General features: G+C 39.1%; 2 protein-coding genes across 14 annotated transcripts in view; one reads left to right on the plus strand and one right to left on the minus strand.

The window, feature by feature from the left end:
* The window catches only part of PPARA (peroxisome proliferator activated receptor alpha), a 42,520-nt gene extending 34,779 nt beyond the window's left edge, over positions 1 to 7,741 (plus strand). For all 13 annotated transcript variants that reach the window (XM_071733323.1, XM_071733320.1, XM_071733319.1 and 10 more), the window contains one exon: positions 1 to 7,741. In XM_071733323.1, coding sequence (XP_071589424.1) covers positions 1 to 248 — 248 coding nt within the window. In that variant the 3' untranslated portion in view covers positions 249 to 7,741.
* Positions 1,983 to 27,404, minus strand: part of CDPF1 (cysteine rich DPF motif domain containing 1) — a 27,584-nt gene continuing 2,162 nt past the window's right edge. Inside the window, exons 3-5 of the mRNA XM_071733330.1 lie at positions 20,116 to 20,239; positions 17,998 to 18,109; positions 1,983 to 11,570 (exon numbers count right to left, since the gene is read on the minus strand). Of these exons, the coding sequence (XP_071589431.1) occupies positions 11,421 to 11,570; positions 17,998 to 18,109; positions 20,116 to 20,228 (375 nt within the window). The 5' untranslated portion in view covers positions 20,229 to 20,239 and the 3' untranslated portion in view covers positions 1,983 to 11,420. The remainder of the gene's footprint in view (positions 11,571 to 17,997; positions 18,110 to 20,115; positions 20,240 to 27,404) is intronic.

A 27,404-nucleotide genomic window follows, 5' to 3' on the forward strand; every position in this document is an offset into this window, starting at 1 on the left:
ATCGTCCTGGTCTTGTAAATGTAGAACACATTGAAAAAATGCAGGAGAGCATTGTGCATGTACTGAAACTCCACTTGCAAACCAACCATCCTGATGACATCTTCCTCTTCCCAAAACTTCTCCAAAAAATGGCTGACCTCCGACAACTTGTCACAGAGCATGCTCAGCTTGTTCAGATAATTAAGAAGACTGAATCTGATGCACATTTGCATCCTTTACTACAGGAAATCTACAGGGATATGTATTAAGGATTTTTAGTATTTTTTTTTTCCATAATATTTAAAGACAAAAGCAATACTAATAACAGATGGGAGCAAAACTACTTGCACAGTTATCTGCTGTTCACTCAGCCCAGAGCATGAAAAATCTAAAAGCTGGATAACTGGAGTGTTACACTTCTTTTGGTTTGGGATCTTTTGTTTTCTTTTGAAAGAGTTCTGGAGAAATGTACTGATCATAGTGCTCATGAAATGGTTCTTACAATGGTTCTTTTATTTGGAAATTTGAAGATTGGTAAAGAATACATATTTGTATAATAAATCAGAATGTTAAGTAACAGAAATGAACAAAACTGTATTTCCTCCTGGCTCTTAGTCATTTTAGAGTTAATATAACAAATTTAGTGAATTCTCTCCAGGTATATGCACAATCATAAAAATTATGCACTTTTGGCTAATGGTAATTACTGAGAACCAGCTAACACCTTTTCTTACAGCAGTCACTCTAGATGTATCATATGGTTGGCTATTACTAGACATACAGTTCTAAAAAAACTTTGGAAGACCTTTGATCTGCTGCTGCTTTAATTCCATGAAATGCAGTACAGCTTCATACAGTATTACATTGCTTTACTTTAGGATTAGCATGTTTAAAAGACAGTTCTTTTATGAAATGAAATAAAATCCCAAGACTTTTCTAAAATACAGCAGGGATGCTCCATTTATGGGTTTGTTGAAGAGTAGATGTGATAAAGTGATGGAACCCTTTTTTCAAAAGTATTTTAAAGAAATACGAAAACGTTCCTGAGGAAAAATATATTATAATATGTGTATTTTGGAGAACTTGTAATAGCTCAAGATGCAGTTTTGACTTTAAAATACTGTTTTGAATTAGCAAGAGTTTTGGAGAGACTGAAAAATCTAATCTTTGCCCAGAAAAAAAAAAAAATTGAACTGCACAACATTTTAGTGCAGTGATAGCTTAATCTAAAGAAATTATTGTATAGGAAAGGCAGCTTCTTTCTTAAGAAGTACCTTGGCAATATAGAGTTGTTTGGACCTGTTTACTTTTCTGATTAATACATGGTTTCATTTTGTTCCAGTTATTCACTCAAATAGATTTCCTTCTTACTTCCAGAAGTATTAGTTAGATTATTTCACCAAATTTTGTCCTTTCATACAGCCATAGTGGATAAGGTGACAATGTTACCAAGAAGAGCATTTGTAAGTCTCAGCAGTGACTATTATGAAAGAGAGCATAGTTGAGAGGAAAAGTTTATCTTGTTCCTGAGAACAAACTCTGATTTTACAGTAGTGCTTACTCCTGATACAAAATGAGCCATAAGGAAACTGCTTGACTTTGCCATTTTCAAGTATCTTTTATCAGAGTACTACACAAAAGTGCTAGTTGCATGCAGGACACTGTGATATTTCTTTTTTGTTTGTTTGTTTGTTTGTTTGTTTGTTTAAAAATATGTAAACTTCACATTACTTCCTTATTTTACTATTTGTTTCATACCACAAAGATCTCAGGATTCAATTTTTACAATAGTTAAGTTTTCACTGGCACAGGAGGACACATTGTACTGGTTTCACTGTAGCACGTTTGAAGACTTCAAAATCTTAAAGCTTCACTGAAAAAAAATTAAGTAACATTGATAAAGTGAGAACATCATACTAGGATTCTTCCTGCAGTCAAAAAAATTGTGTCTTTTCAGGTCTGCTGACATGGCTAGGCAGTGGATAACTTACTGGTTTTTAAGCAACTTGCTGTTTATCCAGGAGAAGGTAATTAGCAGAAGTTTTAGTGTCAGATGTATTTAGTGTGAAAAACTGAAGCATAAGCTTCAGATTTGGTAACCAGCTGTAGCAGGATAGAAAAAATAAATGCACGTGCACAAAACTCTCTCTCCCCTTCCCTGTTGCCAGGGGGCAAGGGGAAGAATAGGCTTTGCCTCACAGCTACTTCTAATACATCTCTTAATGAAGTTTGTTGGCCTTACCAGGAAACGTTAGGTGAGAAATGGGTTTTGTGTCTTACAGCAGCACCAAAGTGCTCTCAGAAATAACAAGAAGATTTTGGCATTGATGCTGCCTTATTCTTCAAGTCAGCCCTGTTGCACTGAGGAACTTGTGGGTTAGAGGCATAAGGCACTGAGCACTGAAACAGTTGACATGCAGTATTGCTTTCTCAAAAACAATTGTCAAAATCTCAGCCATTCTGTGATGTCATACTGAAACTCTGATAGCCAATTGTTTATCTCCTAAGCTGATTTTTTTTCCCCCAAAAGGTAAATTTCAAATTTGTGTCCTATAGTTTGGCTATACTGAAGTTTCTCAGGAAAATCAGACACATTGTGCAGACAAAACCCATTTTTCCTACTTTTGCTCTCAAAATTGGCTTAAATGCTTTACTGAAACTTTTTAAAAACATGGGAAACTTAATAATAAATACTTAAATTCACAGCAAAACTATAAAGAATTAAAACCAGCATCACTCAATAGAAGGCATAAAGTTTAGCTGTATTAGCAGCTACTTGTAACTGGTTCCTATTATTGGCATTAGGAAAGTGCATAATTTGCATTTTTCCCGTTCCAGATCCAATTTGGTTTGTTATTTGAAAGCCAGCGAGTATTTTTTGAACTAGTTCCTTGGACACTGAAGTTTGATATTTTTGTCTTAAATTAAATTAAAAAAAAATAATTGAAAGAATGCATCTCTGAATTCCAGAAATATGAACAAGATGTTAACATAGCCTAAAATCCTGGGTAGCTTCTGCTGCCCTGACTGCTGCACTGTGCTCGTACTGAATGTCTGTCCAAAGAACAACAGGCAGTGCACTTCTCAAGAGTGAAAGGGCAAAAGATGTTCTTAAAGTCCACATTACACTTTTAATGAAGTGCATCAGCTGCTTCAGTAGGCCTTTTTTTTTTTTTTTTTTTCTTTTTTTTTCAGAAGGCTTTTGCCAATTAGATTTCAGATTGCTCAGTTTATGTTTGGGTTTTTTTCCCCAAGAAGCCTTCAGCATCTCTGTCTCATCCAGATCATCTAATGTTTTAGGGAAATAAAGTGAACAGATTTTAGGATTAAAAATTATTGAGGGTTTTCTGGATTGTTAGGTGTAGTTTTGATCTGATTCTTATCAACATAACTTATTTTACTGTCATAGCACCAAAAAACAAAGGTTAGCAATCAGGTACCCACCAAACAGCTTAAGACACGAGACAACAGATGGAAAGAGAAAAAGCCTAGCACGCAATTATACAACTTAAGTTTTCCACAAACATACAGTGTAGTCATTCTTGAGAATTCTTTGAGATTTTTTATTTATTTATAGGGATGCCCGAGGTACTTCGACAAGGGAAAAAAAAAAAAAAAAAAAAAAAAAAAAGGATGGTTTTATGTCCAGTGTTACAGAAATCCTGATGTTTATTTTTATCTTTCTTAAATATTTTCTCCGAAGGTGTACTGTCTTCAGTGTAACAAAACAACTGCCATTTAAAAAACAAATCAGCTACTTTGTACATTTTTAAATTTCAGAATCCCACTTTTATTTTACACACAAATTGAGAGCCAATAAATAGGGTTTTCCACTTAAAGAAACTGAATCTTTCTACAGATTTCAATAATTTTTTTTTTAATCAAGTTGCCATTTTCCTGTGCCTTTGTGCTTTGGTTCTAGGCAGCTGCTAGAAAGCTGAAGTGTTGCCAAAGATCTTTTTTTTGCATTATTTCTGGCCCGCACAGATTTAGGAAATACCAGCAGTTGCACTAAGTCCGTTCTCATGAGAGAGCTATCACAAGTTTGCAAATCAAAGAGCTTATAATAAGCATCTAAACATTTGTTTGTTTATTCAAACTGCTAAAACCTGGGGAGATTTATTCATCACGAGAGCTGGGTCACATAGTGTTAAATTTGAATTTCCTCCATATTTTTAATGGAAAGCCTGGAATACCTGGGCACCATCTCAGACAAAGCTGTTGGAGATCACACTGTAGCTGCCTGTACTGTCTCTGAAGAAGAAGGATGTCAGCTCTGTCTCTCCTTAAATGCATCCCTGTTAGTTGAAAACCTGCAACTACATTTAACAAATGCATTTGCAGATGTTTTGATATTGATTACAAAACATGATCCTTCCCTAAAAACCCTAATCCTTTGGTAAGTGTTGAAATGTAAGGTGCAGTGTAGGGTATCTGGCGCTTGCTTATATCTCAAGTGCTTTCTTGATAATCAGTTGCATATAATATTTGTTTTCTAGGCTTAATCAGCTTTATTCTTCTTTTATTAGAGATTTAAACTTTGTGTGGGTTTGATCTAAGATTACTGATGTTGTTATGTATCATGGTTTTTTTTTAATTTAATGTAATAGCATTTCTTCATGTTTCAGTTTGTAAAATACAAGAGTATAATTGCAAGATATAAACTGTCACTAAATTATATTACAGAGGTGCTTTAAGAAAAATATGTAAATTATTTAATTTAAATATTTTTTCATACTTTATCTTGTGACCCTTTTGTACAGTGAGGAAAGATTTATGAGTAAGGATGACGGGCCTGAAGTCAAACTGCTATTTATTCCTGTTGGTCTTTATTATTGTACCATTTGTGAAAAAGTATCACAAATTCTGCAATTTATCAGTGTTTGGTCTTGACAACTGTAACCAAATTTAAAAAATATATTTTCACATAGAACACAGACTTCCTTTTATTTAATTTTAATAAGGGTAAGTCTAGGCGAGGAAGCGCTGCAACCCCAAAATGGAGGCAATACTTTCAACATCTTGACTCAAGTTCACCAATATGAAAGATAATTTATAAAACTAAGTTAATCTTTGATTTACAGCATGGTAGTTCAGTTTCCTTAACAGTCTGAAAAGAGATCTAAAAAAGAGCTAGACTTTGTTAGTACTCCGTTACTGCTATTTTCTGAGGCACTGATTTGTGGTTTACAAGAAATAAAAATGTGTATTCAGGATGATTTCCTGCTACCTGCACTAAGGCTGATCTGCAGTTTTTATAGAGGTATTTTAACACTTGTAATTCAGCAAAACAAAATGTTGAAATGTTCCTTTTATGATTTTAAGTAGACATGAATTCAGAACCTGTCCATGGGGATTCTGTGTCCTGGTGTGAGGACAATCTGTGCTTACAGCATTTCTGCTAAGGAATCCTGACACAGGAATGAATTTGCCTTTCAAAGGTCAGTTTGCTGTAGTCAAAACACAGCATCCAGTACCAGCAGAGTATATTACAACTGTTCCAGCAATGGTTTCTACTTACTGCTTTTGTAATAGATAAAATGTTACTTCCCCAAACTGCTGAAACTTGAATTTTTCACTTGATCCGTGCCACAGTACAGGTATATGGTCTATTAAGGTGTTTGTATCCTATCTGTAAAAGCTCTACTGGACTTCCTTGTGGTAACCTACAGCTACTTCTTTTCTCAGTTTTGTAGGCAGGAATGGGAAACACCTGTAAAGGGTACTAACAGAGGTGTCACTTTACACTGAAAAGATGTGACACAAATTCCCGATAACTAAACCCATCCTAGGGCACGGGTGTTTCCTCTTTCGTTTTCTCTAATGTACTTACAGGGGGGGTTAAAATATTTTTTTGACTTCTGACGAGGTTTTGGGTTTTTGTTGGGTTTTGGTTTGGGTTTTCTTTTCTTGAACTTCTTTATTGTGTTAGTTGATTTTGTCAGATTCCATTGCAAGGATATTTCAAAACAGGATTCCAATTGCAAAGACCTCAATTTCAGATGAGTTGCCTCTGCCCAAAGGCTGCAGACACAAAAGAGATTAATCTGATTGCAGGCTGGGCCTTAAATAAGGGCTGCAAGGTCAAGCATGAGCTACTTAACAGTTGGTTTTAAGTATCTTGGTATATTTTCTCAGGTTGGATATGCAGGTACAGTAATCCCTATTGTGGAAAAGACACCAGCCTTATGATCAATGCAAGGAGTTCCGTGGCATTATTCACACTTGAAAGTAAAAAATAAAAAAATAAAAATAAAAAAAGGTGGTATGGGAAAATGCTAACAACATACTGGCAACATCCAAGCTCTGCATTCTACTCCTACTGTGTAGGAGTGCAGCATTCTCACCCAAAATCTGTTTGTGATGCAGAAGAGGAGCTGTAAGAAGGTTAGCAGCTCTTCTGCTGGGTGATTCACATGCAAATAACCACGTAGAGTGCTGTTCACATCCACACTTGGTTACCTGCGGCAGATCGGGACGCTGTGGGGATATTTTGGCAGGGGGCAGGCAGCGTGGGGCTCCCTTTTTGGAGAGACACTGCTTTTGCAGTAACTCCTGTTAGTGACCGGGTTGTTGGGGGTGCCAGGTGGCTGCTCAGACAGGTACCTGGGGGCAGGCACAGCAGCGAGGAGACAGCTCTGGCTCTGCTGCTGGGGGGATGTGGTGCAAGTAGCAGGAGGAGCAGCTTCTGAGCTTTCATCCCTCTCCCCTAGGAGATGACTCCCGTGGGAGTGGTGGGTATGGGAAGCCAGGGCTCCATCTCAGTAGCCACAAATAGGTTCCTCTGATGAGAGAAGTGGAAGGACATTGACGCGTTTAGATATTTTTTTTAGTAATAACAAACTGAATCCATATTTAATATTAGGGATTTGAAGAACACCCCTCCTGATTGTTTGACAATGTCTGTTTTATCAGCTTCTCGTGCTGAGCTGCATTTCATTTCACTCCTGCTATTACACAGCTTTTACATCAATTGCTCTGAGAATTCTCGAGGAATGGAACACAACAGTTTAATTACATCATGCTGTTAAAACCCTTTATCACATCTTAAATTGTCTGTTACCTGATATGACACAAAAAAACCCTACGTTTTTTCTTAACATTGCCAAACCCAACTCAGTAGAACTAACAAGTCTCTAATTAAATCAAGATATCAATACTAAAGAAAAAAATCAGATCATTGTTTCCAGCCACCTTTGTTGTTAGGAGTTTTTGGGTACATTTTATTAACAGCAAATACAGAACTTACAAAGAGCAGACATTTCTTGCAGTGAATAGTCGAACCTAATTCTCATGGAATGCTTGTTTCCCAGTAAAATACCACTAATTCAAGCCAAGTTCCCAACTTTCTTTCTGTCAGAACAATGCAAATGACATTTTCAAGAAAGAATGGAAGCCCTGGTCTCACAGGGAATTTATAGAAAGACAAAATCTCTTGCACTTGTGAATGTAAAAATTACATGCAACTAAATATGATGATACTTTCTTACATGTTACCAGCCTACTGATCTAGGATGAAAAAACTTGAACTAAACATTTTTTCTGCTTTTTTTTTTACATTCTGATTTTTTTTCCTGTCGCCTTTAAAAATAAGAAGTTGAATTCATAGTGTTTGTAGAGAGACTGATAGGAACCTATGTGCTTAAAAAAAAAAAAAAAAAAAAAAAGTCATCCTTTAAAACTGAATGTAAACACATTTAATTTGAAATATGGTTTTGCCTTAATGGTTTTAAAAACAAAATAAAGTATTTTTAAAAGTGAATTTAATGAATTGTGCTGATCTTTTATTTCCAGGAAAGTAATTCAGAGTAATGTCATGGTTTTGAGACAAACATACTTGTTACCCTCTGCTGGCTGCCTCTTGTACATTATCCAAAGCAGCTGCCAAGCCTTCACTGAGGCCCTTGTTCAGTGACTGTGCATGCAGGAATAACTTTAAATACAGGAAAATAGTTCTGTTCTCTGCTCCTGTACAACCACCACCATCTCAGCTGATACCTTGTGCAAATGTTTGCAGAATCAGGACCTGGGGAGCACAGGGGGGAATGATGGACCTGGGAATGCTGACTCCTGTTGCTCCTTCTGCCACAGTACCAGTGGCACAAATGTGTGGTTTGTGCTGCTCTACTGTGATTAAGAACTTGAATGATTTTGCCTTGACCTGATTTGCTGTAATTTGGTATAAAAGGCCCTGCTTCAGAAAACACTTAGCTGCTTAACTTTATACCAGGGAGTAATCATGCTGATTTTTAGTAATGAAAAAGAGTGGGCAAGCAGCCTTGGTGGGACTGGTGCCCAGATTTTTTGGGTTAGCATCATGTTAACAAATTGTATTAAGTCTGTTTGCTACATAGTAAGATGTGTGCATTGCAAAGATCTTTCAAAGGCAGGATGATATCTGAAGCATCTTTAAAGTGCTGATGCTTACCAATTAACTGTTAGACACACCTTTTAAATTAGGAATGTGTGTGTAACATATGTATATACATTGCTTAAATAATATACATCTTTTTTTATATATACTTCAACAGTTTGTCTACTGACCCACTGTCCTCCTGTGTCCATCCATTCTCATTGACTGTGTGACCAGCTTGAGACATTTGTTGAATTCAACAAGCACTACACTTCTGTGTGGTGCAGCATACCAGCTCAATTAGATCAGTTGGGAGGATATATCATAAGATTGTCTCCCTTCAACAACCTGGAAATATATTAAGCTGTTAAAAGAATACTGAAGCAAAAATTACAGCAGAGAGTAAGGAGTCGTGTTTCGTCATCAGCTGTGCTCAGGAGAGGAAGAAAACCTGATTTTGAGCAGCAGAAATTACTTGGAGAACTGGATGAAACCAAACTGTAAAGGCTCTGCACACCTTCAAGAGTAGGCCCCATAGCTGTTAAGTCCACACGTGATGGCATCTGGTCTGAGTAATCACATATACACCAAAACATGATGATCTAGGGACTACAGTGCCCACGTTGGAAGGGAACATATGAATGTGGAACACGTAGGTTTTAGCAGCTCAACACAGACAGTGATCCAGCATCGTTCTAAGAGGCACCAAGTTGCATGCAGATAAGCTGCATTTCCCCATAGCAATCCAGGGATTGCCCAGGGATGATGGAACACATCTCATGACCCTGGGCTAATGAACAGCTTGTGGCACTTGATGGAAATAAGGTTTACTTCACCTACAAGGTAAGTGTTACCAGCTAACTGTGAAGAGTAGGAATTCTCAACTTGCTTCTGTTGTACTCAGGAGAAACAAATGAGCTGTATTGGGCCTAATTAAAAATCTGCTTGCAGATTCTGCTCCCTCCTGATACCAAGGCTACTCCCCCTCTGGTTCAGCAAGGAAACTTCTGAGGGCTTTAAATGATTCCTATATCATGATGGCAAAAATAATGTTTATGACTACAAGACTTACCTGCATTTCTCTTAAATGGCACAGAGGAGGGAGATAAAACAGCCCAGTGACAGCAGATCTTTCCCAGCACAGTTGTGGGTATCTCCCTGTCCCAAGGGAGACCCAAGTGTCACAGAACCCAAAGGCATATTCTCATTTAGGTAGGAATGTGCTAGCTGGCCTTTTAAAACCTACTTTCAAGCTAAGAATTAAGATACAACCTGCTGAAACCATTGCGAAATACAGGAAATAAAATGTTTGTAAAGGGACCTTTGCTAGCATAAATAAAGAGGGTGATTTTACATAACGATGTTGCTTTTTGTCAGCTTGATTATAATGCCCACAATTTTAAGATGGAAAAGCACTGCAATTTTCTAACATCTCTCACTCTTTTTACAGTTCTGGTTTTTAGTGTAGGATTTGCCTCTCTTATTTGTACAGAGCACACACACTGTGACTTCTGAAGTGTGTGCAGGGAGAGGGGTCCAACAATGAAACTGAAATGTGGGATCACTCAGTCTAGGTAAGTTTAATATAAATTTATTTGAAAGCATTGTCTCTTGTCACTTCTTAAAGGAATCTGAAATGTTTATTTCTAACATGCATTTTTTCTCCCCTCCAATGGAAGATGTAAATGCATTTTATGTCTTAAAGCACCTAGAGCTTGAAAAGGGTTCCAATAGGTCCACTGTTGTTCCTCTCGTAATTGGAAGACATTTCAGTCCCCAGCTAAGGTCACCAACATACTAGGTTCAGAAAAAAAATAAAAATGAAGGGTTTAGGACACTTCAACATCCTAAAGAATTAAAAAATAACTAATTGAAATAATGTTAATTGTTTTTAATAGACATGTTTCATTTTACTAAAATGATAAAGCTTATATGTTGACATACGACACAGATGGAAGAGCTGAGAGATGTTAACCAAGACATCCACATGTTCTGATCCAGTGACCAACCAAAACTTGAGTAAATAATGTGATCTGATTAGGGAGAATTCTAGACATATCCTTAAGGTGTGCGATTATGCGTTTTCTTATAAATGCCACCTAAATCCTTCTTGTAATTAAAACAAAGTCAACGTAGACAACTGTGAAGCTCATTTTTGAGCTAAAAAACCTGCTGTTTCTCTAACAATTTTTTTACCCTTTTCTAACTGAAACTATGCTTTTGAAACCTCTATTCTGGCTGCAGTTTAACTGTCCAGCTCTGGAAAGATTTGAGTTTTTTAATGGAACTTTTCCATTTCCAGATTAAATGATGTGAAAGTGAAAAGGAAGTCATCTTTACTTGTGAAGCATAAGCTAGAAGTATTAAGGCTTTTTTTTTTTATTTCTGTATTGACACAGCCTGGAAGATTGAGTGTAGACTGACTGCAAGTGCAAGTGACTTGCAGTATCTTTTAGTAAGCTTTTAATATTTTTTTAAAATTATATTGGTACTTATTCTAAGAGCACCTAGCTTCAGAAGCCTCAATGCTGTAAGTTTATAATCTTGAAGAACCTAGATGTTTCTATGGGTGTCTGTGACATTTTCTCATAACAGTTGCATTCTAGACTTAAACATAAATTCTTGAATTCATTGCCTACTATAAACTTAACAGCACTGTTAGGTTAACAATTTATGTTTGCTGACTTTCTTAGATGTACACTGAATTAAGACAGATAAATTTGTCTTGATTTTTCGTAGCGCTGTAGGAGTGTCAAGAAATTAAATTTTAAATTAAATTAAACATTAAAATAACAAATGTGAAAATGTGGACATGACTCCTATGCTATACACCAGGTGGATTTTAGGTGGTGAGAACTGGCTTGTCTGTCTGCCTTTCTGGCTCTTCAACACCTTCAGGCCATTCTGCTGGCACTGCAATCGCTGCTGATGATGTTTGAAGCCAAGCCAATTGTAAGGAAATGTGTTACTGTGTTCTGTAGTAGTGAGCTGATGAAGGTCATTTCTTTAAAAGGAGCAACATGATACTCTCCAAAAGGAGAGAGGAGAAACCCCAGCCAAAGAACTGTCTCTCTTGGTCCTTCAGTATTTATGTTTTTGTATCCTTCTTTTTACAGGGGAAGGATTTTGATTGGGCTTTCCTTTTATCCATATCTTCTTGTATTTCCAAAGGAAAAGACTTCAGGTTCTTATTCACACAGGGTAGGCAGAACCTTTTGGAGTAGAACAGACTGCATTCCTGTAAAGAAAGAAAATAACATTATTAACAGGATACGTAAAATGGGAACTGCTTAAGTTCCAGTCTCATAACGTAACATTTATATTTAGAATGCTTCTCAACTCAATTCTTCTTCTACGTTGAAATATTACAGCAATTTTGCTTTTTCCTATTGAATAACTCTAACATCTGGTGGGAGCTAACTGGATGAAAAATAAAAACTGAGTCTGTAACAATCACTAACCAAATCAGTTATCATGTTGACCTTCACTGGCTCACTGCTACTGATTCCCCTTGCTGTTGGCTTCTTTCAAGCATCATTCATGGTTCTCTTGGTGTGATCACTAAATTCCAAACAGGATTTAATGGGTAAACTGGAGCTGGCGTTGCTGATGGATTACTCTTGGAGAGTTAAATGTGAATAAAGGCATCAGCATGGATGGATTAGGCCATCTTTCTGGGTGTAATGGAGTCCCTGAGTTTTACCTAAATAACAATTTTTTTCCTGTAAAGTTAAATCTTAATTTAGATCAATTTAGAGGATCTCTCCCTTCTGGGAGTGAGCTGGTCCAGTGGGAAGTGTCCCTGCCTATGGCAGGTCCCCCTTAAGGACCTGCAGGACCCTGAAGGTCCCATCCAACACAAACCATTCTATGACTCTATGAATTCAATTCAACTGAGACTTCATCCATTTAACTACCTTTACCTTAAATAAATGTACTTGCTGGTAGAAACCTAAAAATATACAATGTACTAAAGGTTGAACTGATGTCTCTTCTCTGAATTTTTCATGGAAAAGTATAAAAGCCATTGTGCATGAAGATGTTTCCCCTGCCCTTGAAATGGAATGACACTATGATCTGACACTTTTTGTTCATAGCTGATTTGGTTATCAAGTGTTACAAAGCCAGTATTTATTTTTCACCAGTCATACCTAACCATGTTACTGACTAGGAAGAAGCAAAACTGATGGAATATTTTAATCTATTTGCAGTATACAGTTTGGACAACTGGAAGAGAAACTTCTGAATGCATTATTCCTTTGCACTGTGGAGAGACTGAAGCCCGTGGTTCTCCTGGCATGCTGATCACTGAATTCCAAATAGGATTTAATGGGTAATCTGGAGCTGCTGTTGCTGATGGATTATTCTTGGGGATTTAAGCATGAATAAAGACATCAGTTTAGATGGAGCAGGCCATCTTTCTGGAAGTAATGGATTCAATGCATTTTACCTAAATACCAAGGTTTTCCTCTTGCCATGGTCATTTGTGGCTGGTCTTTGTCTGGGGGTTTCACTTGGATATTTCTGCTTCTGTTCTTGCTTTTGTTCCCCATGTCACTGTCTGCACTTCAGCAGTAGATTCAGCAAATGATTATAGCAAAATCACAGTCAGCCTGCCCCTGAGCAACTTTCAAGCTCGAGGAACTTCTCATCTGTTGTCCTTCTCTGCACTGACTGCCAGGCCCCTTCATAGTCAGACCTAGTCTGAAATGGATCTCTGAAATCACTGGGCTATGGAAGGCCCTGAAACTGGATTTCAGTTACACAACCTCTAGAGCCTATTGTTTTTTGTCTCCTGGTATCCGTAATACTTTAAGCTGCCAATTAAAAATAGAAGATTAGAGTTTAGATTTCCCCTGCTGTTCTTGTTTGTGTTGCAAAATGGCAAATGGCTGCCCCCGCCTCCAGGTTAAGCTGATGGCTCCAAGCAAAGGTCACTGCACCACTGGTTACTGCAAAGGAGAGGAGAGGCTTTTCCCTCATTTTGCAGATGAGGAACTCTGATGTCAAGATCATAGAATCATAGAATTGGCTGGGTTGGAAGGGACCTCAGAGATCATCAAGTCCAACCCTTGATCCACTACCGCTGCAGTTACCAGACCATGGCACTGAGTGCCACATCCAGTCTCTTTTTAAATATCTCCAGGGATGGAGAATCCACCACTTCCCTGGGCAGCCCATTCCAATGTCTGATCACCCTCTCAGTAAAGAAATTCTTTCTAATATCTAACCTAAATGCAGATCCTCACAGATATACAGGTGCTCGGCTTGCATTCTTTTAGCCAAAATGAGTTCCCAGATTTTGTTGATTTTGGCTGATGAGACTTCCACAAATAGTGAATATGAACCATTGAACACCTGAGTGCTGGGTCCACATACCCTGCGTCCTGTTTTCTGTCATGGGGTTACTCAGCCTAGCTGTTGTTTTAAAGCCCTATGAATTACACTTATCATGCACAGGCAAACCCTATACATGTATAGGCAAACCCTTCTTTGACCATTTCCTGAAAGGGTTCTGGGTTTAATCAGATAATTCTTTCGTATATTTTACCCTTGACCAAGGCAAGAGAGAGCCATTTCAATTTCAAACTTCATAGTCCAATTCAGGCCAAACTGAGCTGCCAAAGCATACTGCCAGAGTTTATTTCTGTTCTCACATGGATAATGCATGAAAAAAAGTATACACAGGGACTTTGAGTTTCACCACACTTGCAAAGGAAAGGTTCTGTCTAGCTCTGTCCAGGATTGACCTCACATGACTGAAAGTTCAGTGGAAAGTAGCTGGAGTATTACGTTTATCAGTTGATACCTACAGTCATGTCCAAGGTCACTGTTAACCACCTTCTGTGGAGGTGAGCAGTAAGGGATGAAACTTGCTCCCTCTCCTGTTTTCTTTTTCAAAAGCTACATCGTTTCTTTCCTTATGTTTCGTAGGTGTTGTAATAAACTATTTGAAATTACTAATATGGTCAGATTATATGATTTCTTTTCCCCTTTTCTGAAAGGGAAATAGGAAAGGCACTCGACCTTCCTAAGGACTTTTAAAAGCATTTTTATTATCTTCTTTTTTGTCAGGTTTTGACGTATTTTGAGACGTTAGAGATAATAACTGGACTGGACAGTTGGACTGGAAAGAATGGCACTTATGAACTCAGTATCCTGAAGGTTGGTTCAGTAGGTCAACTGAGTGAGACTTCAGAGAATATTTGAAGAAGTGAGTTTATGAGCATTATGCAGAACAGCTGCGAAGTCTTGACTTACATTGGCACAACAACTGTGAAAAACCCTGCAGCTAGCATGGGTTGTATCACAAAAGGCCTAAAACCTGATCTGTATTTAAGACTTCTGAGATACAAAAGCCAGCAAAGTAAATCCAATGCCTTTGGCGAATATAAGGTCAGAAAAGTCTTAATTTTGCCACAGGTTAGTCTAGTACAATCCTGAATTAAAATAAAAATTAAAGCAACTTGTCACTGTAAACTTTCCATGACATTATGGGACAAGCTTCTTTGCCAAAGAGGCTGAAGAAAGCATGATTTTCTTCAGCTTCAATTCTTACGTTATAGCATTATGGAAACACTCAGTGTAGCACTGAGTTGATCTGCCTGGGTCAAGCACAAGCAGGAACCAAAACCAATACACAGAGATGTTATCCCAACTTTGGCTCTCTCTACTGCCTTGGATAAGTTTTTACTTCTCTGGACTTTTAATTTTCCCTACATGAAAGAGAAATAGTATATGTTTACGTACTTTGTGGTGTGGGTGTTTAAAGCACTAATTATCATTTCTGCAGATCTCTTTCAATGTTACCTAAGCAGTATTTAGCAATACATTTTGAAACTATAGTCATTTGTGTGATTCACTATCAGGCCTGGCCAGTTTGGTAAGAAATTTATTCTCAATTATTTACAATCAAAGTTTTGCTTTGAGTGATACCATCAGGGGAATCTTGAAGACTCAGATAACAAGTCAATGATTGACATATTTCCACAATAGCCAAATCAGGCAAGAATGTAAAAAAGATTAGAAGAGGCTTCTGTGAGCTCACTGCTAATATCCTCTCACATTATTATGCCCCAGATTAACTGAAACAATTATTAAATCTTTTAGCAGAAAAATCCCCACCTTCTTTCAGAAACACACACTGTGTAGAAAGATACTAAGGGGCTGAAACTCTGTATTTCTGTCAGATTTAACTGCCAGACTTGAAAATATCCTTTGAATCCTTTGTAAATTCAAGACAATTCATTTGGGAATGAAAATAGTTAGATGTGCTTAAGTTTGCCCAAAACACATCTGAGTTGCTAATCCCCTGCTGTTAAAAAGAAGGGATAAACCTGACGTGTCAGGGCAGGAGACAAGCTCATAAACCTAAACTATCTGACTGGCTGCACTTGCCTCTTTCTCTGGCTTTCTGTGTGTGGGAGTGAATCAACCACCAGCCAAGACAGGGACATTGTCACTAGGAAGGTTTTGCTCACATGAGAGCTTTGCCTTCACACAACGGCCTTGAGCCACTTGGCTCTGCAAACTTGAGCTCAGCTATCACAGAGATAACCAGAGAGCTCTGGCACTTCAGCTGACTCCCACACAGTCCTCAGGTAATATCAGAAAGGAAAAAAAAAAACAAAAAAAAACCAACCCAAAACTCAGTTGCAATCTCCAGTCTGACCTTTTGGTGATTTTTCATTCATTTAAATTACAGAAGAGACTTCAGAAATAGGAAACAAACCTAATCAGGAGAAAGTTCTTACTGCACACTCCTCTTAGAACAGTGGACCAAATCCATCCTTGGTGCTAATTCCCTGCAAGTCAGATTAGCAGCTAAACTTGTCCAAGCGTGCCAGTTTCCTTTTCGATGTGTCTGTCCAACCCTCTAAATTTTTTCAGTGTAATTTGACCCCTTGTTTTGCTCAGGAGAATTTCCTCAAGTCCTGAACACAGAAGCTGTCTGGCACTGGCATATGAGCTGCCTCAATTGCCCAGATTATCTCACCGTGTGCTCTGAGGAGACCAGAGGTGTTACTTTGTCCTACCAGAACTGTTAACAGGTCACCAAATATCATGGAAAAAAAAATAAATTCTACACTTACCAAAGGCTTTAACTCGTCTGCCTGTTTGCTTGAAAACTCCTGCTACTAGCTTACTTATTTTCAGTAAGCATCATGTCACTGGGGCTGGCCCCTAACCAGTGCAATTAAAGAATGGGCTGGAAAGGTTGAATCTGAAAAGTGCTCAAGATGACACTTGAGATCCAAGGTGTGCTCTTATACATCCTATTAGCTGCACTCTAGATTTAAGCACATGAGTCTAGGATACCAAATAGCCACTTTGAAAGAAAAGGCCAGGATCTGGCTGTTATAAGGGCAATGGTGTCTGGTATAACAAATACATGCTGCTGTCCATGTAAGCAATTGGGTGAAGTCTCCTCAGGGGTTGAGTCATGCATGAGTCCTGAACACTGCACAAGTCCCAAGTCTCTTTCAACCACAGAACTGGCTTGTCAGGGGAAAGAAGTGTAATCCAAGTTTTCTCAATTCATGCTACTGCCTCGGAGAAGCACAGTACACAGCCTCCAGACACTGATAATTGTGTAATAACTTGTCTTCATTTTTGCTTTGAACTCACCACAAACAAAGAGACCGGTTCTGCACTGAAGAGAATGAATTAAGATGACTGTAATTTTACACCACCTTTCTGGACCGCACTCAGATTTCATAGCTTTAAGGTTGCCTACCAGCTGCTACACAAATTTGTTCTTCTTCAGAGAGCTATCATAGCATTGCACAACAGCCTTCCCTAATCACTGTCTACATTTGTTTTAAGTTGGTCTGGAGGATGACGACTGCAAAACTGTGCTGCAGAGATTTGAACGTAACATGCCACGCACAAAAAGAGTGTGTAAGAAATATGTCTTTAATCTGAAGGCACAAAATCAGAACTGAAGGTATGAGTGCTCTGAACTGTGCTAATTGCATCTTGCAGTTACGGGGATCTGACTCACAAAAGTACCAGACTAACGCCATCCAAAATGACACAAAAAAGCAAACAGAACATTTGGAATTAACTTTTGAAAAGGTTAAAATATCCTGAAGAAGGGAAATCACGCATCTCCTGGGAAGGCATGTGCAGGCTGCTCTTGGAGCAGAGAGCTCTCAAAACTCATCTCAAAGGTGATGCCAAAACAAAGATACAGATACATGGCGACAGAAGTTGGACTTGATGATCCTGATGGGTCCCTTCCAACTCAGCATATTCTCTGATTAGCTTTTACAAAGAGGATGGCAGCCGTGTGCTTTGGATGCAAACCTAACAATCCATGGACATTTATCTTCCCTTTACAAAAAAAACCCAATCTATTCTTGGTATAGTATGATCTACTGGCAACTCAAGGTCATGAAGTGGTTCTTCTTTGCATTTGCTTGTCATGAGAAACTGAAAAAGAGAACTCATTTTTTTGTGAGGCTGGACTGTGCTCATCTGTAAATAGAACAATGTTGATAATTTTAATTCATACAAAAAGCTTTACCTGAGGGAATCAGCAAGGACATACAATTAGCTTGCCTTAAAAATAGGCTGTTGGGGTTTTGCTGATTGGTCTTTCTCTAACAGGTCACCAGGGCTGGAATGAGATGACTGAAGAAGTTTGTTTCACTTGTACTTACTGTACCAACACACACTGGTCTCCTACACAAACTGCAATGAGACCCAAGGATGAGGAATTTGTCCTTGTCAGGGGTGAAAGGATCCTTCATGACATAGCATTCTTCCAAAAGCCTGTAAGAGAATCATTTCACACTTTTAAGGATACATTTCACACTACAGGAGGGTTGAAATGGGGAAATTGTGGAGACTGGAAATGTATCAACCCTTGCTACTTCATGTGTTTGGTCTGGTGCTGTACATGAGGCAAGACAGGAGGTATGCAGCTCCCTTCTTCTTCAAAACCAACATTGTGGTTGCCTTCAGTCCTATACCACACTTTCTACCTGTCTTCCAAAATTAGAGCTATTGGTGATCATCTTGATGTTTTCTGACTAGTTTTTTCTCAGTGGTCCATCTTACAGTATTTTTTAATCTTCCATTTTTATGATGGGCACTCCTTCACATAATTGCACAGCGTTTAATTAGAAGTTATCTTCCAAAGCTGTGTGCTTGTGAGTATAAATAAAAAGTTTTTATTGCTTTTAATTATGCTGCTGCTGTAAAACTAAGGTTTCCACCTTTTGCAAGCAAGATCTACTAGAACAGAACATTACAATGAAATAAGCTTACTTTATGTCACAGATGGTACTGTTTGCTTCAAGGTATTAAGGGAGTACGTTTATTAATAATTTGGCAACCTGCTTGGGAAAGACTAAGGACTTATTCTTCCTGGGAGCTACAGGCAAAATATTACAGAAACCAGTTGGGTGTCTGTCTGCACAGGGCAACCTGCAAGGCTGGGTTACTCTTGGGCTTAAATCAAACTTGGTCTCTGTAGGAATAGGGAATAAAATACATACCTAAAAGGTAACACAGCCTTCTCCTTGTCTACATACATACACATACACAAGCAAGTAAGGGATCTTTCCTAACTGGGAGTGTATTCTTTTTCCCTCTCCCCCTCTATCTAAACAGAAAAAAAAATGGTTTATCTCAAGCCTTCCACTGTTAGGAAAGATTAGGTATCTCAGCATGGCAGATCAGCTTGCCAACAAAGTCTTCTAGTGTACAAAGACTGGATTACCTTTACAAAAGCTGCCCTTGTGAGATTCACAGTCTTAATATAGCAATCCAAATAAAACTGAGATGTTAACAATGAGCTTGGATAACCTAAAGTTAAGAGTTACGTTCAGCTTTGATTCAGACTCTTTACAAATGGACCTGATCAAAGGTGGGCCATTGCTCTGCTGAGCAGAAGAGGGAAAACCAGTAGCATCGTGGAATTTGGAATGATAAAAAAACATCTGGACCTGGAAAACAGATGAGACCTCAGCCCAAGCAGGTGATCAACAGCTGTTTCCATTATGTAAGAAAAGGAGAAATCTTAGTGAAGTGAAATGCTAAATGCATACCTGACTGAAGTTCTGGACCATGCTTACTTCATGGGTTCATTGGCTGGGACAGCCTCAACAGAGTTACTTGCACATTTAAAGCTAAGTGCTCTGTTTTATATAGAGCTGAATGTGTGCAGACAAATTTGTAACTGCATAATTTCTGGTCATAGTATCCTTGCTTGGCAGAAATGGAAAAGCCTTCAGTGTCCTAAAATCTAAGTATGTCCTGAATTTCCACATGCCTTAGTTAACACATAATCTGCCAAATAATTGTCTTATCCATGAAAAAAAGCATTGCTGTTTAAAATTCCAAGCCATGTCAAATAGCTCTTAAAAATGTGTTTTTACCATTGGTATTACTTTATGCTGTGTTTACGTGTTGCCCAGCTGACAGAGCTGTGAGGAAAGGGCTGTTCCCAGAAATGCTAGGCTGACAACATTACTTGAGTAAAAAAATAATGGTCTAGGTAAAAAGTAGAGTGCTAAGTAGGGTTGGGAAATAGCTTAAATATGAATCTTTTCATGGTATTGAAGCAGGACAGGAAAATTGATTTTTTTGTCTTTGCTATCAATGCTGACCACTTTTAACATTTCTTCCCTTCAAGGTCACCTTAAGTACCAAGAATCATATTAAGGGGCAATACGTCATATTATTGGGTTCATGCAGTGCACGTTGTTCCACACTACAAGGCTTCTAATGCTAATAGGATAAATGAAGTCTGCAATATAGAAGAATGTACTTACACAATAGAGTGTGCGTTTGGTGGCTTCTGCCCATAGTAAGTATATGGAACTGTTAAGTCACATAGCTGACATTTGAACTCTCCTGTAGGCTGAGCTTCTGTGGGAGCATCCATCTTTAAGCAAACTACAAGAAACAAAAAAAAATTTTAGCTCCAAAATGCAGTACTGGAAACATGCCTGCAAGAAGATTAAACTGATGTGAGACATCTGCTATGCAAATCAAAGGCCGATGGAAAATTGACTGTTCCAAAGCTTGAGCAGTAAATCCTTTCTCCCATATCAAGTTGGTTTTCCATGTCCCAGTTAGATTTCAAAATTTATTAGATAGGTTTAGAAATAAGAGCTGAGGAGCCTAACTATACAAGTTCACCTATTAATTTAGAACTTGATCCATAAAAGAATTTAGGTAACAAAGTAGAGGACTGTGAATGGAAAATCCTTTGCTCAACCAAGGCCTATGCTCCCTAAGTGTTTCCCAGGAAACAGGTCCCCATCTGCTGCGCAGAACCCAAATCAAGTTCTGAAAGGTCTCTCTCTCACAAACTGCACAGGGAGCAGTGAAAGTGTCTGGGACCCGACTCAGGAGGCATTTACCAGGAAGGAGGTGATGCAATGACTTACTACATCTTTTTCTTTGCTTCTGGTTCACCTTTGAATAGAGTTTTGGAAGCTTAAGCCTGGCTCCTTGTTCTTGCCTGGCTTCCTATGGAAATGAGGCTGATGCAATTACCCTGTGCATAGACAGAGTGCTGGCCCATTTGAGCCTCGGAGGACAGAGGAGGAGGTACCTTCAGAAAAGTTTAAGTCCTGTAATTTCCATGAAAATAGGCAACAGAGGGACACACTGCTTTATCCTCAGGGAGGATACCCACATATTTCTGTAAGTCAGAGAATCTGCACATAGGAAAGCTATTGTCCACCCATCTGAAAGATTTCAGGCATCTGTTACAAAGGTGTAGTCTCAGTCATGAGATATAAAAGACAGGAAGCTGGGCTTCATCAGCTTTGGTGCTTGCAAGATGATTTATTTAAAATCATACTCATGGATTTCCATTTGGGAGTTTATCCTCCACTGATACCACTTTAGCTGAGAGTCACACCCCTGTGGTTTTCAAAAAGCATGGTGTGGCTGCTTTTAGGACTGATTTTGCTATATAGACATGATCAGATCAAACACAGCTAACCATGTGCATACCCAACATTGCACCAACACATGAAATGTGAACACTTATTTGCAAACTGGGTATCTTTGCTCACCTGCACCATTTTCTTCAACAGACACACTCACCTTGCAGTTAGCAAGAAAACTCGAGTTTTTTGCTAAAAGCCCTTGCACTTTTCATGGCATGTAGTTTTCTGCTACAAGCCTGTCAGATCCTTTAAGTGAAGTGGAGCTGGCATCAAGCTGTTAGGAAGGTGAGCCCTAGGAACTAAGATTTGGGCAATATCTCAGCAGTTATGTGTGCTCACAGCTGTATGAGGCAGCCATACAGCCTGGTAAAGGACAACAGAACATTCCCACTCTTCCAGCTTTGCAGCCATACCCTTCCCCTGCAGAGCTGTCTCTGTTTCAGCTCAGGGGTTTTCTTAGGGAACAAACTGCCTGACTGTCCACAGTTACCACACCGGGTGTGCATCATAGAGCAGTCTTCAAGCACACCAACTGGACAGTTTTAGATGAAAGGAAATAAAAAGATGTGCTCCAGCAGGACACCTATTATACTCTAACCTGTATGCCCAACTAATAGCCATGCAGTCTACAAGCTAGGACTAGAGGTAATCTGAAACACCCCAGTACATAGAGAGTGGGATGCAACATCAAACACCTTGGTCAATGGTTTCACTCTTACTTCATCAGCCTAGCTATAATAACAAATAAAAGAACTTTTTTTCTTCTTCTTCTTTTTTCTTCCAATGTCTTTTTCTCTCTTGTTATAGGGAACTGAACTGGCTTGCAGAGGAGTCCAACAACTGCTAACACTAGTACAAGGTAAGATGCAAAACTGAACAGCCAGAAGAAAGGGAGGGCTGAGATGAAGGACCTGTATTTCCCTCTTTCAGTGACAGTAAGCTGCTATTTCTGCACACCCTATGTGGTGAAACTGAATCCTTAGAGACATATGCTGCAAAGGTGAATTAAGGGCAAGATGAAGCAGAGTTGTGACTACTTGTCACTTGTTCCAGAAGAACAGGGAGCCCTGAGATCAGCAAAAGTCAGAGGCTTCATCACAGACCCCAGTTCAGAAAGCCCTAAGCTGTTAAATCCTGGAACTTAATTTTGGGAATAATGTCCCTTATCCCATCATTCCTTCACCACCAGACTTTCCACTGCCACTTCTGGAATTTCAGTACTGTAAGAAATTCTTCAAATGTGACACAAATGAGGCTGGGTACTGGTTTAATAAATAAATCCAACTCCAGAATACCCTAGGCTACTACATTTTTTTCAAAAGCGATGTCATCCCCGATGTGTATGTATTTTCCCTATCTTACAGGGATGACTGAAAGAATTTTAGTAACCAAAGTGTTTCCAGACCCTTTGAACACTGCATTTTAGGGTTATCAGTTAAGCCCCCCAAACATACCTAAATTTACCTTTTCTGTAGGTACTTAGTAGGAATACCAAGACACCCACCTGTGTGAAAGAGAACACTGTATGCAACTTTTTTTAATCAATCTTTGTTTTTTCAAAAGGGGAAATAATTAACACCACAGAGGTAGAGTGTGGGAAGTCAGTTGAATCAAACAGAGAAGACTATCACGGTGATCTTGCATTTAAAATGACACAGAACACTAAGAAAAAGAACAACAACAAAAAAGTATTTATGGCAGTGAGGATCATAGACTTTGGAATGAATGTATCCCAATTCCAAGTCAAAATAACAGCTCTGGCTTCAGAGCTGAAGTACGTTAGATATAGAAACACCTGCTCCCTTATAGACCATTGGCATGTAGAACAGAATCTGTTCAGTGACTACCACGGGGAAGGAATGATATCTATGTACAAACAGATTTTTGGCTATGCCAGTTGAAAAGCATATGATCCTGCCTGCAAGGCACAGATGAATTTATGTTGCTTTCCATTTTACTCCCAGCTTACAAGTCACTGGTATTAGCTGTACCAAGTTTTATTTCACTGGAAACATCATTTGTCCTGGTAGCCTGTCCACACAGCAGCACTTGGGAAAGTTAAGGTCACCAGCTCCAGGTGTGAAGGAAATGAACGTAAAGATTTCAGAGTAAATACTGCCATTCAGAAGTAAAATTTGCTATATAACAAAGTAAAGCCAATTTCCTTCTAAAAAAAGAAATTTAATGGCAAATGCAGCAAGCTTTTAGTTTATGCATGTGCTTCACACCTTTGGTCTAAACTGCCAAGCAGACAAGTCCTAAGATGCACTCTCAAAAAGTTTCTAGAACTTCCAGAAAGCTCATATGCAATTAAAATAATTGTGTCTTTATGTCAGACAGCAAATGCACAGAAGCAGTTCTGCCATAAAACCACACTGGAGACAGACATTTGTTACAACAAAGTAAGCTCACTGGTTTGGCCCTATACACCATTTTAGCAAGATGCCTGATATGACAACTATGACACAGTGTCTGCCTCTCTTCCAAGCAGGAATACGAACCATGAGTGAGAACTCGTTTCTCTCCAGCATACCAACAACAGAAGGATCTCTTGGGGAGATAGAAGTCTAGGATGCTAATCTTTTCATAATGATGACAGGCAAATTTGTGACCTCAAGTGACTCAAATAATCACCAGTGCTACCACTGGCTTTTTCTATTTTCCTTTAAAATTTTTAAAGCAGCCCCATATCCCAGTAACATGTCAAATATCTGCCTAGCGGGTATATACTGAAGAAGTCTTCTAGAACAACTTGTTTAGAACTGAATTCTGCCCAAGCATTGGCCACCTTGGCTGAAAGCTGCAAGGTACTTAAGCACACACTTACTTTAAGCACATGCACAGCTCCTCTGAAAAGAACACTGCTACCCACACATGCTTTATTATGAAGCAAGCACTGAACTAGCATGCTCAGCAGAAACCTGCCAAGTCAAGCCCAGAATGCCCCAGGACATGTGTGAGGTTGGCCCACGTGTCATGTGAAAGGTAAAGTACGCAGAGTTGAATGCCATACTAAAGACATTATTGCAGTAAAAGAAAGGCACAGGTTAGATTGCAGTGCTATAAGAGTGTTTCTCCATGCTGTGAGTGATACGTGATATGGATGCATGGAAATGGCTCTTGGTGCAGTTCTCTAGGGACTCCTAAAAACCTCAGGGTAGTTCTGCTCAGAGCATTCTGCTAACAGCCCTAGAAGGCACGCCAGAAATAATAAATCACCATTAAATTGTCAGGGTCAGTGGCAAAGTAGTGGCACAGATAAGTAATCTGATTTTCCCTGCTTCAAACCTCATTAGCACAAGTCTTTAGAATGCATAGGTTAAGCCCCTCTTAATACTCCACAGGAGACTCATGTATTTCTGCGTGATTGATAAACTACAGAAACTACACAAGAAACAAACTCTCTACAGATGTAGACTTTGATTTGAAAGGGTGTCAGATAAAACCAATATTGACACACCTTTAATCCTCTCCAATTAAACTCTGGTTTCTTATTCCTGCAGTATCCACTGCTCATGACGATGACCTATTAAAATATTCACAGCTTCATTCTCTATGAGAAGGAGTGCTCTCTAACAGAAGGGAAGGAGCCACTGAGTTGATAGCCTGGTAAACGCCAAGGTACTTTGCAGTGTTTGGTGTGATGTAAATTTAAATAGCTCCAGGAATGCACTCACCTCCTTTAGAAAAATGATCTGTTGCCTAATTTCTCAGGTGAGGGATGAAAGAGCAGAACCTTCTTACTTGATAGTTAATCCTCAGGTGAACAACTCTCTCCCTTCAGATCCTTCACGTTACTGCCCTGAAGGCATGTTTAGGTCACCTGTTGGCTGCCTCCCTGCTTTTCCTTTGAGGTGACATAGCTTGGCTTCAGCATTACAAATTAGCCCAGCCGTGCAATTTCACCAGGCCAGGCCATGTAGAGCTTAGGCCCTCCCAGAGACCACTTGACTGAACCAAACCTTGACTTTCTGCAGCAACTTCTCCCTTCAGGCCCGGGAGGCCTGGCACTGGCACCCTTTTGCTGGCACTGCTGTCCTCTCTCTGCTCTGAAGGAACTGTGATCACTGCAGCACACAGGTGGAAGGTATGGCTCTAAGTATGGCTCATACAGCATGCTGCTTATTATCAAGTTTGTGTAGACTCCCCATGGCAGCAGGAGAAAGAGCCTATGTGGTCAGAGAGGTGAAAGCAAGCATCTTTTCTGAACAGTTAGGGAACGTGTGAACAGGGTATGTCAGCAGAAAGAGAGGAAACAAGCAAATCAAATAACCCTGCCTTAGGTAAAAGGCTTTACAAACACCAGATGAATCTCAAAAAGGCATCTATAGGTAAAACGCATGATTTAACTAAGCTGAGAAATTAAGACTTTAAAAGTCTAGCTCAAGTACTCTGTACTGGAATGTGGCAGGCGGCCAGCTCTGAATTAGACAGCATTTTAAAAAGAAGAATCTTAAATTAGGTGAGAATTTAACAGCTTCACACAGGAATGCTGCAACAAGGCACTGAATAACCGGTACATACCACTGTCCTCTAGTGGACACATCAGCCCTGTACAGCCCAGTGGCTGGCAGGAGCACTGTTACTTTGCTGTGGGGAATTCTCATTCCAGCACCTCAGCTCTTTAGAGTGACTTGTTTAGTCATAAAAGCCCAACTAAGGGGATCACACAAGAAGATAATTGATAGAATAAAATAGCTGCCCAAGCATGCATGGTAGCATCTCCATGTCTGGTTGCAGAGGCAGAGTGAATGGTGGATCTCTTTGCTGTGTAACAGAACAATCAATCCTGACAGAAGAGGGAGAACTATAGCTCCATTTCTTCCCCACAAAATTAGCCTATAGTCATATCTAGTTTTCTGCTTGAATCCCCTCATTCCTCTTTCTTCTCTTCCCTTTTGAACAGGCTTTCCTAAGCAGAGTGCAAAGCTTATTGTACCATCCATGATGCCATTCTAACATTCTGAAAGTAAAATGGCCTAGAAACTAAAGGAAGGCAAAGCAAGCTTATTGTCCCTGCTACAGCTTTGTTAGATTAATATCCACAGTGGAAAAGAATAAGATGGTAAAGCACCATTAATTTGTAAGTGATGATGGTTCCTTTTAAATTGTCTTTTAAGAAAAGTTATGGAGGGCCACATGTGTACGTACCACTGAAAGTATTGGCTTGCTTAAGCACAATCTAAACTTAGTGCAACACTTTCCAACAGTCTATAAAAAGGAACACCACGATTTTGTGAAAATACATGGAGATGCTAATGCAGTGTTTCAGGAAATAAGACACTGCAACTTGACATAATCCTGAAAGAAATAAATATAGCTTCAGTGATTTATCACCCTATAGAAAGCAAAGTTGGTACTGTAAGGAAATACTAAGCACCCACTATGTGGGGTTGCATGTTACACTGTCCTTACTGTGACACCCAGTGCCCACTTTCCCCTGTGATCAGCAAGGTGTTCAGCATTAATATAGCTGGAGTATTCTTTCAGTAAAATGTGACTGAGGCTCCCAGTTTGTTAGAACTGAGCTCAAGTTGAGGACTACATAACAAAGTGAAGTAAAACCTTCAAAAAGAAAAGAAACTAAAAACTATTGTAGCAGTGGGGTTTTTGGGGTATGGAGTAAGTAAGGAGTGTCACCTTCAAGAAACCCTGAGAATAAAGATGCATTTAAAATAAAGACTATTTTCTTATGCACATAGCCCTAAACACCTTCATACGGGCATGCTCATTTCCTCTGAAAGACATGTTCCTCAGGTTTTATCCCAGCTCTTGCAAACAGCAAGCAAAGGAACACACCAAAGAGGTATTTCTGGCATGCTTGATAAAGCAAAGAAGTCCATTCTTAACCCTAGAAAGTTTTCTTTTCCAGGGTACTTGCTGGGGGTTCTGTCACAAGAACTGACAAAGAGGTGCCTTGTTTCACACCTTCACACAGAGGTAATTTTGGTTTTGCCTCTGATTACAGCATAAATCAGTCTTTCAGTCAGGGGCTTGCAGCTTCTTGACTTACACATGTGGTAAATTCCTGTTTTCTAGCCATGGAGCAGCATGACATATGCTATTTGAATTTAGCTGGACACAACCACCACAAACTTTTAGCATCTTTTCAAGTTTATTAAGTTTGCTCCTCTCTGAAAGACTTTGCTTCCCAGCCA

The sequence above is a fragment of the Heliangelus exortis genome, chromosome 1 (assembly GCF_036169615.1).
Source record: "Heliangelus exortis chromosome 1, bHelExo1.hap1, whole genome shotgun sequence".
NCBI lineage: Eukaryota > Metazoa > Chordata > Aves > Apodiformes > Trochilidae > Heliangelus > Heliangelus exortis.